At 43.2% G+C, this 15,017-nt stretch overlaps 1 protein-coding gene across 1 annotated transcript in view; it reads left to right on the forward strand.

The window, feature by feature from the left end:
• LOC117255300 (voltage-dependent T-type calcium channel subunit alpha-1I-like) overlaps positions 1-11,469 on the forward strand; it is a 386,243-nt gene extending 374,774 nt beyond the window's left edge. The window contains exons 35-38 of the mRNA XM_078166400.1: positions 1,720-1,854; positions 4,878-5,052; positions 8,092-8,312; positions 10,674-11,469. Of these exons, the coding sequence (XP_078022526.1) occupies positions 1,720-1,854; positions 4,878-5,052; positions 8,092-8,312; positions 10,674-11,342 (1,200 nt within the window). The 3' untranslated portion in view covers positions 11,343-11,469. The remainder of the gene's footprint in view (positions 1-1,719; positions 1,855-4,877; positions 5,053-8,091; positions 8,313-10,673) is intronic.
• The last annotated feature ends 3,548 nt before the right edge of the window (positions 11,470-15,017 follow it).

Below are 15,017 nucleotides of genomic sequence, written 5' to 3' on the forward strand. Positions count from 1 at the left end.
CTGGACCTGTGCAGAGCCGTGTACGTGGCTCTAGTCTACTGACAGCAGGAAACAGGTGTATAGCCTATTTTTAGCAGGTTTTCCTGTGTTTAAAAAACCCTGCGTACACTAGGGTTGGGTCGGTATGAGAAAAAAAAAGGGTCCGGTTTTTGTAAAAAAAAAACAAAAAAAAACGCATCAAGTCGGTAATACCGGATTTTCACCACTTGGGGGCGCAATTGACTCATTTAAAATAAAAAAACGACCTTAGGACAACAGAGTGACAGTAACGAGTTGTTTCTTTTATTCCTTACAAATACATTTTGCAGCTTACTCAATCAGTGCAAACAAGGGTTGCCTCCTTCGTCTGGCTCAAAGCCAAAGTGTTGCCATAGTGGCGCATTCTTTGATTTCGTCGAGACTAAATTGTCCGCCATTATCAATTCCCTGTCACTATTAAACAAACTCCGGGCTACAGTAGAGGCCTCGGCGCATGCGCACTCGCATCCCCTAGCTCAGTCCCCGCCCCACCGCCCTCTCTCTTCTGCTCGCTGTGCGCTTGGCGAAGAGGCAGACACAGGTGCTCACATACTCAGGCGTACTATAAGCGGAGCAGACTCCGTGACACTGGTGCGCGGAGCGAAGTCCCCGCGGTAGTGCTTTGCGCGCACAGGGCTTGCGGACGTCCACTTTTACAGGGCGGACCTCCGCGGCGTCCGCTCCGCCTACGTTCCGCCCGAGTATGCGGTCCGGTCGGTCTCAAAAAAAAAGACCCAACCCTAGCGTACACGTGCTAAATAGTAAGTAAGACTGTGCTGACTGTGGATACAGCCTGTAGTTGCTCCTGATAGTGTCTTATTTTTCTTATTTTTTACCAACTTCACTATTTTTTTTCTGGCAAATTATTAAGCTGGAGTTAATATAGTTTTTTGTTGTATATAAATATTAGCTTGCAATTATAAAAATATATGTAATTAATTAGGCTATATTTCATATTAATTATATAATGATAATATAAATTATTTCTGATTCTGATTCTAATTTTGGTGGAAAAGGGGGGCTCACTCTAGTGGTACACTGAGGAATCTCTTGATATAATGCTATTAAAATAGTGCAATGGTGCAAATATTTTTGTTTTGATATTAGTTCACTCAGTGGTGATGTTCTTGAACATAGCATGCACATTTGTCCATAATTAGTTACGAGCTCAACTGTGATGGTAAGTGGAGGTAAAATAAATAGTTTAAAAACACCCAAACAGAGACTATTAGGAGGAGAGGTGCAGATCAGCAGGACAATATTTGGAGTAGCCCTGTTGAAACTCAAGTGGAAGACAGTCAAACAAGCACAAATGCTCGAAGCGACTAAGCAGCGGCAGTGAAGTCTCCACAGCACTTGATGAGGGGGAGAAGAGTTTAAGTGCCAATTCTAGTGCTACTACTTTGTACAGCATGGTTGAGACTGACAACAGTCAACAATAAATGATCCCTGTATTTTAACATCGATCATAGTGGTGGCACTTGCAGAGCCTAATATTTTCTAAGGTGGTAGGCAGTGTAAGAAGTCGGAGAATTACTGTCTTACTAAATCTGATAGTGTGCATATATTTATTGTGATGCCATCTTGTACACGGCTTTTCCTCTTATTCTGATTCAGAGGCAAGATGAGGTGACATCACTACCTGTTGACAAATCATACTGTCGATGCAGATTGACTGGTTACGGTGTGTTTGTGGGACAGATCCAGCTGGCGGAGGTGGAACAGGCATCACTGATGTCAGAACAGCTGTCAGACAAGTCGTCGTCCCCGGCTCTGCCTGATGACCTCAGCCTGGACGAACACAGCAGCTACCAGCTGCTGGTAAGAGACAGCCAGGTAACCACGCACACAAAAACACACCCAAACATACATTCACTGTCATTTCACACAAGTTTTAGTCTTACATACAGCTGACACATGGCAACATGTGTGAACACAAAAACACACAATACACACATCCACATACTTCAGGCTTTGTGAAAATTCAATATCATAATCTATTGACTTTCAGTGGAACTAATGCAGTGCCTGTTGACATGCCTGTTGGAACAACTTCACACTCTCCACTGCGCTTCCTTGAGTCCTGCGCAATAAACCTGCCATGACGTAGTTATGTCTACTAGCAAAGAGTTTGTGCCACATTTGGGTGCAAAATTTCACAAGAACATTTTATGGCCTCAGTGGAGTCAAAGCCACTTTTTCTACCACTGCCAATACCAACATTCCCAGTTCGAAAAAGGACGATAAGTAAAGCAAGATGGCATTTGCCTGGTGCCCCCAAATGACTAACTCTGCCCTTGAAAAGTACTTGCTACTACGGCTTCTAGTACTGTACTAAATATGCATATTTGTGACTCACTTTGACATAACCACCACTGTTACAAAGTAGAGCATGGAGTTAATTAACAGAGGTATTTTTCCGACAGTAACGTTATCAGTGTTCCAAGTTAGTAAGGCAAACTTGCACAGTTTGAGTTGCAATGGTAGAGTGATGCTGTTTCTGTAGACGATGGGCTCGTGCTCGTTGACTCCAGGTAAGTGAAGAAAACTTTCAGTTTTAAGGTCAATGTTTTGATGTTCGTCATAACGCTCTTTGCTTGTCTATTCAAAGGTTATTAATATGTTGAACTTGTCATGTGTCGTAATTGCACAAAGAGTTGATGCTGGCCGTTCTTGGATTCCCCGCATTACACTCGCCAAGTGTGAAGTAGATCAGATGAATGGTTCTCAAGATATGCGAAGGACAAACAGACAGACGGTCCTTAACCATCGTATTGTCCTCCTGGGTCAAACTGACCCGATCTGTTTTGACTGTTCCTTCTTTCCTTCCTTCCTTCTTTCCTTCCTTCCTCCCTCTTTCTTTTTTCTCCCTTCTTCCCTCCTTCCCTCTTTCTTTCCTCCCTCCTCCCTTCCTTCTTTCATCCGACCTTCTTTCCTTTCTTTCTCCTTTCTTTACTCCCTTCCTTCCTCCCTCCGTCCTTCTTTCCTTCCTTCCTTCTTTCCTTCCTTCCTCCCTCTTTCTTTTTTCCTTCCTTCTTCCCTCCTTCCCTCTTTCTTCCCTCCCTCCTCCCTTCCTTCTTTCCTCCGACCTTCTTTCCTTTCTTTCACCTTTCTTTACTCCCTTCCTTCCTCCCTCCGTCCTTCTTTCCTTCCTTCCTTCCTTCCTTCCTCCCTCCCTCTTTCTTTTTTCTTTCCTTCTTCCCCTCGTTCCCTCTTTCTTTCCTCCCTCCTACCTTCCTATTCCTTTCTTCTTTCCTCCATCCTTCTTTCCTTTCTTCTTTCCTTCGTCTCTCCATCCTAACTCTTTTCCATCCCCCTTCCTTCCTTCCTTACTCCCTTCCTTCCTCCTTTCCTTCCTCCCTTCCATGCTTGACCTGAGGACAACAAGAGGGTTAAGACCTCAAGGTGTCAACCTGGCTTTGAAATTACCCAGATTCCAATCTTCTTGAGCATCCACTGGACGTACCCCAACTCAACACCTACAGGATTCAACAGATCCGCCACCAATGCCCTGGTGCCAGACACCACAGGGCACTCCCCAGAGGTCCTATGTCCATGCCTTGACAGGTCATAGGCCTCAGCGTTGATCGACTTTGCTCTGACCTGTAGAGGCGGGGACACAGAACCTCAGTGCTGATACATCCCAGGGATGCTTGATCAGATTCAGATTTGGGGAATTTAGAGGCCAGGTTGATGCCTTGTCACATTCCTCAGGTTGTTCCTGAGCAGTTTTTGAGGTGCGGCACGGCCTATTGTCCTCCTTGGGGCTCCGCTGCCACTGAGCAGTGCTGTTGCCATGAGGGGGCGTTTTTGGTCTGTAGCAGTGTTTGGGTAGGTGATGCCTGTCAAGTGGCATCTATATAAATCAATCCATCCAACACCCTTGGGATTAACTTGGACACTGAAGCCAGGCCCCATCGCCTAACAACGGTGTTAACGCTTGTGGCTTAATGGGAGCAGATCCCTGCAGCCAGTTTCCAAAGTTTTCTCAAGTCTTCCCAGAGGAGTCAAGGTTGTTACAGTGGCAGCGTACTAATGTCAAGACTGCTCAGATAAGATGTTCAATTGAAATTGTCGAGATGTGTGTGTGAGCCTGCGCTGTACTGGAAATCATACCAACCTGTGAATGTTTCATCATCTTCAAACAGTTTTATTTAAAGCAGTCGTGCATTAAAGGTGCTTTTGTGAGATCAAACCCTGACATGTGTAATAAAAATGAACATTAGCTGTAATAATCGTGCACACATACACACAAGTGCATGTCTTTAGGGAGTCGAAGCTCACATCAACAAAGCCCTTCCATCTTGCTAATCATCATTAATTACTGTTTACATGCTTAACTGCCTGATTAAAACACCTGCCTCCCTCCGTGCTCTTGATATGGCCATGCTGGGATAAGTGTGTGTGAGTGTGTGTCTTTCACATCTCCATCTTCCCATGAACACTTCGCTCTCAGCTCACTGTGGCTCCACCTGGCCTGATTCATCACTGTGTAATTGAAGGCCAGTTCATTTGATCCAGTTTACAGCCAACAACAACAGCCAAGCAATTTGAAGCTTTGAAGCCTGCTGTTACTTTCTTTTTACCACATCCAATTTTAATCAGGCATGTATAGATGGATAAAGGAGGGGACATGAAAAGGGAGCTTTTTGAAATTGGAAACAAATTGTACTCAGATTTCCATTATGACAAGGCGAAATGAAAGGCTTCAGTGTGATATCTTTCTTGCTCCAGTGAACATCAGTGCACCTGGATATCATGCTTATTCTCCCTGCATCTCTTTGTCTGTCCTCTTCTCTTTCAATTGCGCATCTACCTTCAATTTCTTTCCTTTTTCCCATCACGTTTCATACTCTCAGAGGGGCAGCAGTGACTCCCATAGTTCGGAGGAGTTGCCCATCCAGGGGGGCTACACGGGGCGTCATCCTGCCAGCTCAGGAAGTGAGGAGAGCATCCAGGAGTTGTTTGAGGTGGGCGTCCATCCTCAGTTGAATCCTCCCTCGTCTGAGCGGCCGAGCCCGGCACATTGCACAGGTACTGTAGTACGCATGATGGTAGCACAGCATCTGAGATACTGTGTTTAGTTATGTCAAATTATTTCGTATTCAACATCAACACATTGGGAACACACTGACTTATTAACATTAGCTGGTAACAAGCTTCTAGCAGTTGGGACCACTATGCAGAAGAAAGGATGGCGAGGCATTCGGGTGCCTTTCCCCAGCAATGGTTTTAGTGCAGTCTTCACCACAAAACAATAAACATGGCCTTCTCACGAGGTTTAACAGTAGTCCTGAGCTTATCTAGACATTTAATTCTGCACACTATCATCACTCTTTTCCACCTGCCGTCTTCACCATGACACCCGAGAGAGCTGCTAACCTCCACATACACCATGAAGTACACATCATACCCTCACAGGTTACCCATAAGGCCACCGACATGATGTTTAGATATGAAAATACTGAATTATTCTGCCATTCTCAACCACTGTACCCTGAAATAACAGACAAAAGACCCCCAAAGCACCTAGAAAGTATGCAACCGAACAGTATACTGCTTCCTCACTGTATAATTCTACTTCTACCACGGAGGAAAACATTGTACAACTACATTTACCCAACAGGGACATGCTAGTGGTTACTTTGCAGATTCAGATTTTAACTCACAACATATCACACTTAAAATAAGATGCATTATTATTCTTTAAACCAGTGGTTCCCAACTGGTGATCTGTGTTTCTGAAGTGCAGTTTCCTGCTGTGGAGTGAGTGGCTATCGTACAGTGACTTGACAGAGACAGCAAACTATCTCAATGAGTTATGATGCAGAAAATATTAGACTCCGTGGACCTTGAACCAAAGACTAAGGATAAATCTGGAGCCCATAACTGAACCAGTTGGGAACCATTGCTTTAAAGTATCTAGCATGATATTAGAATTGAAAGCTCCACCTTGATAACGCCTCTCTTTCACTCTTCACCTCATATCCTCCAGCTTCCTCCCACAGTCCAAAGACATGCAGGTTAATTGGTGACTCTAAATTGTCCGTAGGTGTGAATGGTTGTCTGTCTCTACATGTCAGCCCTGTGATAGTCTGGTGACCTGTCCAGGGTGTACGCCTCTCGCCCAATGTCAGCTGGGATAGGCTCCAGCCCCACAGCGTCCCCCAAGAGGATAAGCGGTTAGAAAATGGATGGATGGATGGATGGATGCTAATTGGCTGAATTGTTTGGACATGTACTCAGAAACTACTCCCAATCTTTACCAATGCTTTATATCATCATACGTTCATTTTCTCACCAGTGTCCATAATTTCCATATAAGTTCCAATAGGTTTCAACACAAAGTTCCAATAAGTGCAGCCATATAAATCTTAATCCGAGCAAATATTGTTTGCTTCCCACCACCAGCAACACCTGCGCTAACTGGCATGACCTTAAATACCATGGCCTGCCTCAGCCTGTCACATAAACCACCTAGTGGCGTGGCGGGATAATGCATTTAACACAAATCAAACACATGGCTCTAACAGTGGTGTTTGCCTACAGCCCACAGATGACTAAATCTGACCTTCGAAAACACGTTTCATGGCTATTCGCAGTCAAAAACACCAGTGTAACACTCTTAGTGGAAATATTAGTATCCAAATTGGTGTATTCGTGGCTTACTTTGATATAACCACCGTGTTTATGAAGTAAAACATGGATTTAATTAGTGGAGGTATTTTGCCGGCAGTAACATTATTAGTGTGCTACATTAGTACAGTTTAGCAAAGGAAAACACACCCAAGTTAAGGCTAATCGTGGTCAGGAAAAAATGCACTTAGCAGGACATGCTTGACTCGAGCCTCGAAGCCCCGCCCCCAATGCCCCTCAAAGCAGAAGGGCTGTACTGTTGTTTATTCAAACTTTATAACATTGAATGCGTTGCACGTCCAAATTATAGCAAATTCAACACTGCTTGCCCTTTGGTCCCCAGCAATAAACTCGTCGGTGTGAATGAGGCTGGATGAACATTTCCCAAAATATGCAAATGACACACAGACATACAGAGATTCACTGCTTTGTAGTTAGATAGATATAAAGAATCAATGTGTAAAAAAAAATCAGGGAGACACACCATGCAATTTGGTGAGAATACAGAACGTAAACTCTTTATAATATCATGCTTATATTAATACAGCTTGTTAAGGTTGAATCAATTTTTAATACACTTTTTTTAGATACTTTTCATGAGTGGCTCAAGCTATTGCACCACTATATAGATTCCCATTATGTAATTTCTATAATGAAAATGTAAATTAGAATCTGAGCAGTTTTACTTTTAAGTAAAACCTGCTCTTTGTAGATCGCTTTTCATCCAACAGCAGCAAAATGGTTCAATTGAATCTTTCACATCGCCCATCATATTAACATAATCCCTCTCAGGGTTACCTTTCATCAGCGTTCCTTATTATCCTTATCAGTGTTCTTTATGACCCTCACTGGTATTTAACCACCACGCTTTTATTAAACCCTGACTTTGACGTGACATTGATAGTATCATCTAAATAAGAGGAGGCTTTTGCCGATCGTCTCTGGAGCCGAAACAGATGCACAAGGACATGCCTCATATGCCACACCGTTGATTGACTTCCGCTGCAATTAAAGCGGTGATAGATGAGGTTAGATGAATGCAGACACATAGATGTTGATGAATGACATGTTATGGTATGCTGATGGCTCATCGCCCTCGGTAACATGACCGTCATCACGGAAACAGATGGAGCGATAAAAGGCAAAGTCAATCAGGGGGATTGTTCAGAAGCACACGATATCAGACTGTGGTAGACATGGTGTTACTGAGGACATGAAGGAGTTGTTTACATGATTACATGTTTCCTGCCAAAAAAACAAAACACTTAAGTCTCCATCTCAGAAACCCGTATAAAAGATCAAACTATAATAAGACTTTTAATTTCCTAAATATCAGTTGAATCCAGCTAAATGCTAATCATTGTAAGATACACTAAAACCAAAACAGGCATGTTAGCACTGACAGAAATGTGTTAAACTATAACCTTCTCTTTTCAGATGGGGATGGAGGAAGCTGCAGTGGAGGCGGTGGCGGTGGCGGGTCTTCACCCGTCTTCCACCTACCAGCAGACTTCTTCCACCCAGCTGCCGCGGCTCATCCGGGCAGCCCTGGGAACAGTGTTAGCCCGGGAGACAGAGGGCCATCCAGGTTGCCCTCCCCAGCCTCCTGGGCCTCCCTCCGCTCACCCGGAGCCAACAGCAGGCCCCTGAGCTCTCAGGTATTATAGACAGATGAATGGATGGATGGATGTGTAGACAAAAAAAGGACCTGACATCAGTTTGTCTTTGTTACACATCAGTGGCATGACGGAGCAGTGGAAATAGATAATTCCTGAGAGAATGTTCAATGAACCAAAGTTGTCATGCATCAGAAACACTTCAGGCATATGGGATCTGCCGAATGTGGTAAAATGTTGACTGAGCTTATGAGTCCAGATACCGTGATCTGGAAGCTTAATACTGTAACACATGATAAAGATACTAGTCATTGACAAAAATACTGATTTAAAATTATTTTATCGCAGTAACTGAGCTGCAACATCCTCTTGGCAACTTGTGTGACATTTACCACTCTCCATTGATGTCCTACTGTTGTGTAAAACTCCCAATGAATTATTTAGTTATAATTAAAACCATGATGTCATTCATATTGGATTTAACACCTCCCCTGTGTCGGCTTCTGCATGAAACAAACGGGAATGAAAGACCCTTATTTTAGATCTTGTTCCTGTGTAACCATGGAGACAGAGTTTTCTTTCTCTCTCCTCTACCTGTTTGGTTTGTTTAGCTTGTGCCTGAGTGCCTCTGTGATCCTCAGCTGCTACAGTAATGCTCTGCGGCACACAGCTAATTAGCCTGGCCAGCCCTGAGCCTGATACCGACTCTGTGCACACTGTTGTTCTTGGCTCACGCTCTTCACATTCTCTTCTGTCCCTTTTCTTGTATTTCCTTTATCTCTTTATGTCTTTCTCCGGTGTCCTGTCTCTCAAAGCTTCCTCTTCCTGTCCTCTTTCGTTTGATTCTTTCTCTGCCAATCCCTCCGTTTCTCCTTTTTCCTAATCTCTTCCTCTCCCCTGTGGTCTTGTATACTGACAGTGTGGCGGGCGGTAACAGTGCTGGGATTAGGAATAATGACGAACACCCTGCTGCCCCAGTGTACTCTTTTCAATGAAACAAATGCTATTTGACACATTGAGTGGCTTACACTAATCAGGGTGAACTTTAAACCAGGGATATTTTTGTTTTCACCAAACTTTTTAATTCAAAATCCGCCCTTTTCCTCCACCTTTTCAAATTCCAATTTAAACTCTCATCTCTGTTTAACTTTGAACTGTGAAAGTGCTTTTTTAAAAACACTTCAACAATGGCGGCATTGACAGGCTGCATGGAAAGAGCCAAAACGAGTGCAGTCCCTGGACAAATTAAGGAAACGAATCATTATCAGATTCTGACTATAATTTGAACAGAAGTATAATGAAACTAAAAGATAAGAGTTGGACCTGCTGGCAAACATGGGATCTTGTGGTATTTGCAGCTATTTCCTCTTTTTGTCATTAATACTGTTGCTTTAACGTGACAGTTCTTCAAAAAAGGACATTTGAGCGCTAGTTGTGTGAAATGCCAGCGGTTCACTTGCACAGGTATTGTATTTTTTTTTATATTTTTGCTTGATTTGACCTTTTCTCAAGATTGTGTGTGCAAAGATAGACCATGTTTGATTGACATCTCTCCTGTTGCACCTGTCAAGACAAGTAACTTATACCGTGATTATGGAGATTTAAGCTGATATACAACTTTGATTTAAGTTATTTAACTGAATTGTACTAATGCAGTATTTCATTTAAATTGTGCAACACTAACCCAACTCATCAAATACCAATGGTTGAGTAGTGGTCTTCGGTGCCAGATACCGATGTATCAGTGCACCCTTTAGCATCCATTTGAGATGCATTGGGTATGAAAGGGCAAGATAGTCCGCATAGAAAGGGTTAGTCAAACGGACTATGGACTTTTACCCAGGAGACGACTGTTTGTGTCCCATGTGAAACCAAGTGTTATTTTGGTAACAAGAGTATGTCATGTGACTTATTTTGAGCCAAACCATGATGGGTTTTTTAAACCTAAACACATACTTTTGTTGCCTAAACCTAAGGAAGTAAACCTGGAAATGAAACCTACATTAAAGTTTATTTTGAAAAGAGACTGTATGCATCAAAGTTGCAGGAACCGGACATGTCCTGTGCAAACAAAACTATATTTCAGAGGACATTGCATGTAATAAGCGTAATTGGGCATCCAAAACTGACACTGTAGGGGTACCTAGAGAGTCATAGTTTGAAGTGTAGAGCCACTGACCAAGCGTTGGTGTTTAACGAGTTGGGAGTGAGAATGCATTGGCAGCACAGATGGGATTATCTTTAAAGCGGGATTATCATTTTAAATAAAGTTTAGCTAAATGATTATTAATCCTAAAATTAGTAAAATATGTCCTGTTGATGCAAACCACCACTCATGCTTTGTCTACTGAGACTAATTGCTTCCTTTCGTTTTCTGTCACCACCTTCCTCCTCTGTGTGCAGCACCCGTCCCACAGTGACTCCTCCCTGGCCACAGGCAGTTCAGAGGGCAGCCTGCAGACCACTCTGGAGGAAGGGCTCAGCTTCAGCGTGTCCCCACCTCGAGATCTGGATCTCCCCATGCCTCACCTCTGCCCCCTCCCCACTCACCCCCTACACCCCCAGGGACCGGCCACAGGAGACCAGGGCCCTCCTTTATTAAAGAGACGCAGTACTACTTTTACCCTACAAGCCACCAGAGGGCACCAAAGGAGCCAGAGCAGCTGCGGAGGCGGCAGCACTAGCCCCGGCTGCCCCCGGCAGGACTCCATGGACCCCTCAGATGAGGACGTGGGCACGGGGACGGGTGGGGACAGCTGCCGCCAGACCCTCAACAGTGAACACTTGTCAGAAACACTGAACAGCCTCTCACTGACATCACTGCTCACCCCAGGCTCTCTGGCGCCCCCGCTGGTGAAGAAATGTAACAGCACAGGCTCACTGGACCAAACCAATCTATCGGCCCGGAGTAAAGATGTCCGCCACCTTTGCGGCATTGATGCCCACGGTTACTTGTCCAACACCTGGACGGAGGGGAGCGCGAGAGGTGAGGGGGAGGACAGTGATATCACAGGCTTCAGCATGAAAAGCAGCAGCCGGCCCACAGACACAAGCTCGAGGAAAAATAGATGAAACACTTGTTGCCTCTCTGTAGTGAAACTCTTTAACCATTTGCATTTCTGGACCTTGAGCTCAACAGAAAGAAGAGACTTTTCATACGTGTCCCGTGAACCCGATTCTGAAACTCTCCCTTGTCTTTGAATCGTCTGTTCTCTCTCTTTCCTGTCCGGATCTGGCTGCTTGGGATCAGTCATTTCTCAAAAGAACACAGTTGCTTCTGAGTTTTGACATCCTCTCTTTTCCGCAGGATATGTGGCCGCTTTTTGAAAGGACTTAACGATATTGACAAGGGGCTTAGCCTCTTAGCATAACCGGGATTCAGCCTTGAAAGATGTGGCAGTCCTGGGCTTTACATTTGAGCCATTCTGAAATACAGAATATTTAGAAAGCCATCAACGAGACAGGCCTGAAAATTACAGTGATTGATGAACATTACTAAAGTGATGTTATTTATATAAAAAAAATCAATTTCAAAAACAGAAATTGCTTGACCCAACGTGCCCTCAACCTTTGTGCAAAAACAGTATTGTCAACATTGGACAGATGGCAAACTGAAGCTTCTTTTGAGGAAGAACTGAACTTTGTACAGTGTTTTTTGTAATAACCATCGCTAACAGTAGCATCAACCAACCTTTTTTCCTCTTTAGCAGATACGTTGGGTAACAGAGAATTGAAAGGTCGTATATTTTCTGTGTTCTTTTTCAACTTCAATGTATTGAAGTTGTGTGAATGTACACATGTCTGTCTCCGTTTGTGAGGGAGAGGGAGACCGAGACAAGCAAGGAGCCTGGCTAGTCTGAAAATTGACAAAAGGGCCTCTTTGAATAGAAGACTGGATTTGTGACTGCTGCTGAGAATACATGTGGGTTGTCAGTGGAGCGTTGGCCACTTTCAGAGTGGACTCTTTGTGCTTTCTACATACCCATGAAAGGGCTAAAATGTATTGAGTGCAGACCTGGGCCAAAACCTATTGGCGAATAACAGACTTGTAACCTTACACACTGTTTAAAAGTGTCTTTAAGGTACATCCATTATTTTAAAAGGCTTTCCTGATGATAACAGAGAACTCCGAAAAAAATTCAAAGTTTAAATATACATACAAAAGAATTTGAAATTAGGTATATCCAACACATCTAAAGACTTTCTCAGCAGCTGCACCCTTTACTTACATGTTAGATGGGTAGCAGTGATTCCCACAGGTAGAAAATACACTTTGCAAGGCAATAGGTAAATGAAATATTATAAAAAAGTTTAAATATAACTTTATAGGTTTCACAACAGTAGAGACAGTTTGATGTCATACAGTTTTCCTTGAGTCCTCCAAGTTGTCCCTCTACGCAGCACATCAACAGTGTCTCTGCTTTCACCATGATGCAGCATGGCTCTAGGGATGGCATCGCTGATCTGTCAATCAGCCCACCAACCTCGTTTCCAGAAATATCTCAGCAACTACTGGATGGATTGCCATTAAATTTTGTTTTTCATGGTGTCCAGAAAATTAGGACTTACCCATTGCCACTTATGGTTGCGCCAAATCAAACGACGCTCCATTTCCCCACTGAAACAAGCATGTGTTGCGAGACGCAACTCACCTCTGACTGTGCAGGAGACCAGAGTCTCTGTGTTCAGCTCTCAGTACAGCTTCTAACTGAATCTCTGTGGTTCAGAGTTTAGTTTCTCTTCTGCACCCTTGATTTTACTTTACATATCTGCCTTTGCTGTTCCATGTTGGCTTACAGATGTCTAGCAATCATGTTAAGTTACTGTTGATGAAAACTTGCTGCTTCACTATAAAAGCTTTTACATAACAAAAAATGACAGGCTTTTATTGTGAAGAAAATGAAATGTGATTATCACCAAATTAAAGGAACTTTGTAAGCAAATTTTCTTCAATAAAAACAGGAGTAGAAGCCAAAAAACAGTCACAATGAGATGTTAGATGAAGAGCTACAGATATGCAGCCATTATGGTAGCAAAATAGCTGCAAATGTGTATCTCAATCAGATATGTAAATGTGTAAAAAAAATCTACAAATCTGTATTCAGATTTGCAAGTGTATTGCGATCTGTAAATCTGTACAATGATCTGTAAATGCGTACAGAGCTCTGTAAATATGTAGACAGATTTATAGATTTATAGATACCTATGTCTTCAGCTTTAACTCAGTCGGGCCTCTCAATTGGCTCTCTTTGTACACGTGATTTTTGCTACTCTTCTGCTGTGTGAGATCCACAAATGCGTGAGAAGATTTGTGTCTGTAACTCAAGTGTGGGTCACCCTGAGCACAGGCTGACAGGCTCAAGCTGGCGCAACCTTCAGATTGTTTTCCCTGATCACAGGCTCACAGGCGCTACTTTGCTGTGTTGTTTTGTTGTTGTATGGACAGGCTGCAGCCTTGGAGGCCTATGGATTCTCGTTTGCTCTCTGTAAGTACATGTTCAGGTTTTTTGCAGTAGTTGTCATGAGTAACTTAGTATTGCCAAGCTTTGTTAAAATAAAGTCGGTAACTTTATCTATGAAGACGTTTTCTGCTCAGCCGAGCAAAAGCTAGCTAATAATTCATTATATTAATTATTATTGTTCAGCTAGATAACAGTTATTCTTCTGTATTCATAACCACCCAATTTACATAATGTGGCACCGACATTTTCAGATTGATGCACCTTAACATTAGCTAATTTGCTAATTAGCTTACTAGGCCCACTAGCTTTTGCTCGGTGAGCTGAGGCTGAGCAGACAACGTCTTCATAGATTAAGTTACCGACTTTATTTTAACAAAGCTTGGCAATACTAAGTTACTCATGACAACTACTGCAAAAAACCTGAACATGTACTTACAGAGAGCAAACAAGAATCCATAGGCCTCCAAGGCTGCAGCCTGTTCATACAACAATAAAACAGCGCAGCAAAGTAGTGCCTGTGAGCCTGTGCTCAGGGCAAAACAATCAGAAGGTCTGGGAAGCTTGAGCCTGTAAACCTGTGCTCAGGGTGACGCACACTTTGAGTTACAGACACAAGTCTCCTCACACATTTGCGGATCTCACACAGCAGAAGAGTAGCAAAAATCAGGTGTACAAAGAGAGCCAACTGAGAGGCCCGACTGAGTTAAAGCTGAAGACATAGGCATTTACAAATCTGTTATTTACGGATCTCTGTACGCATTTACAGATCTGTGTACAGATTTACAGATCGCAATACACTTGCAAATCTGAATACAGATTTGGAGATTTTTGTACACATTTACATATCTGATTACGCACACACAGATTGAAATACACATTTGCAGCTATTTTGCTACCATAATGGCCCCATATACAGACATCAGGCTCTTCCTGCACCTCTGTAAACAGCTTACCTCCAGCAGGTGAACTTCCTCTACCTGCCATGCTGTGTGATGGAAAACCACTTGCAGCAAAATAAAGTGAAACTTAAGCTGTAGATTTAAACGCCATCCACTCAAGACAAGTTGTCATCGAAGACACACCTTCAAGTGGGTAGCCTTGTTATAATGGAGACGCAAATCCCTGCCTCGCTGGGCTGACGTGCCGAGTAATAAGCTCGACAGCACATGAACATGGAAAAACAGCAAATGAACCCTCCTAACTTTGGTAATCTCCTAAATTTTCACATAGCAATACCAGCAGTTCAAAGGTCTTATGGACTGAAATATCTCAGCATCTACTAAAT

This window comes from Epinephelus lanceolatus, chromosome 3 (genome assembly GCF_041903045.1).
Source record: "Epinephelus lanceolatus isolate andai-2023 chromosome 3, ASM4190304v1, whole genome shotgun sequence".
Taxonomy (NCBI): Eukaryota; Metazoa; Chordata; class Actinopteri; order Perciformes; family Serranidae; genus Epinephelus; species Epinephelus lanceolatus.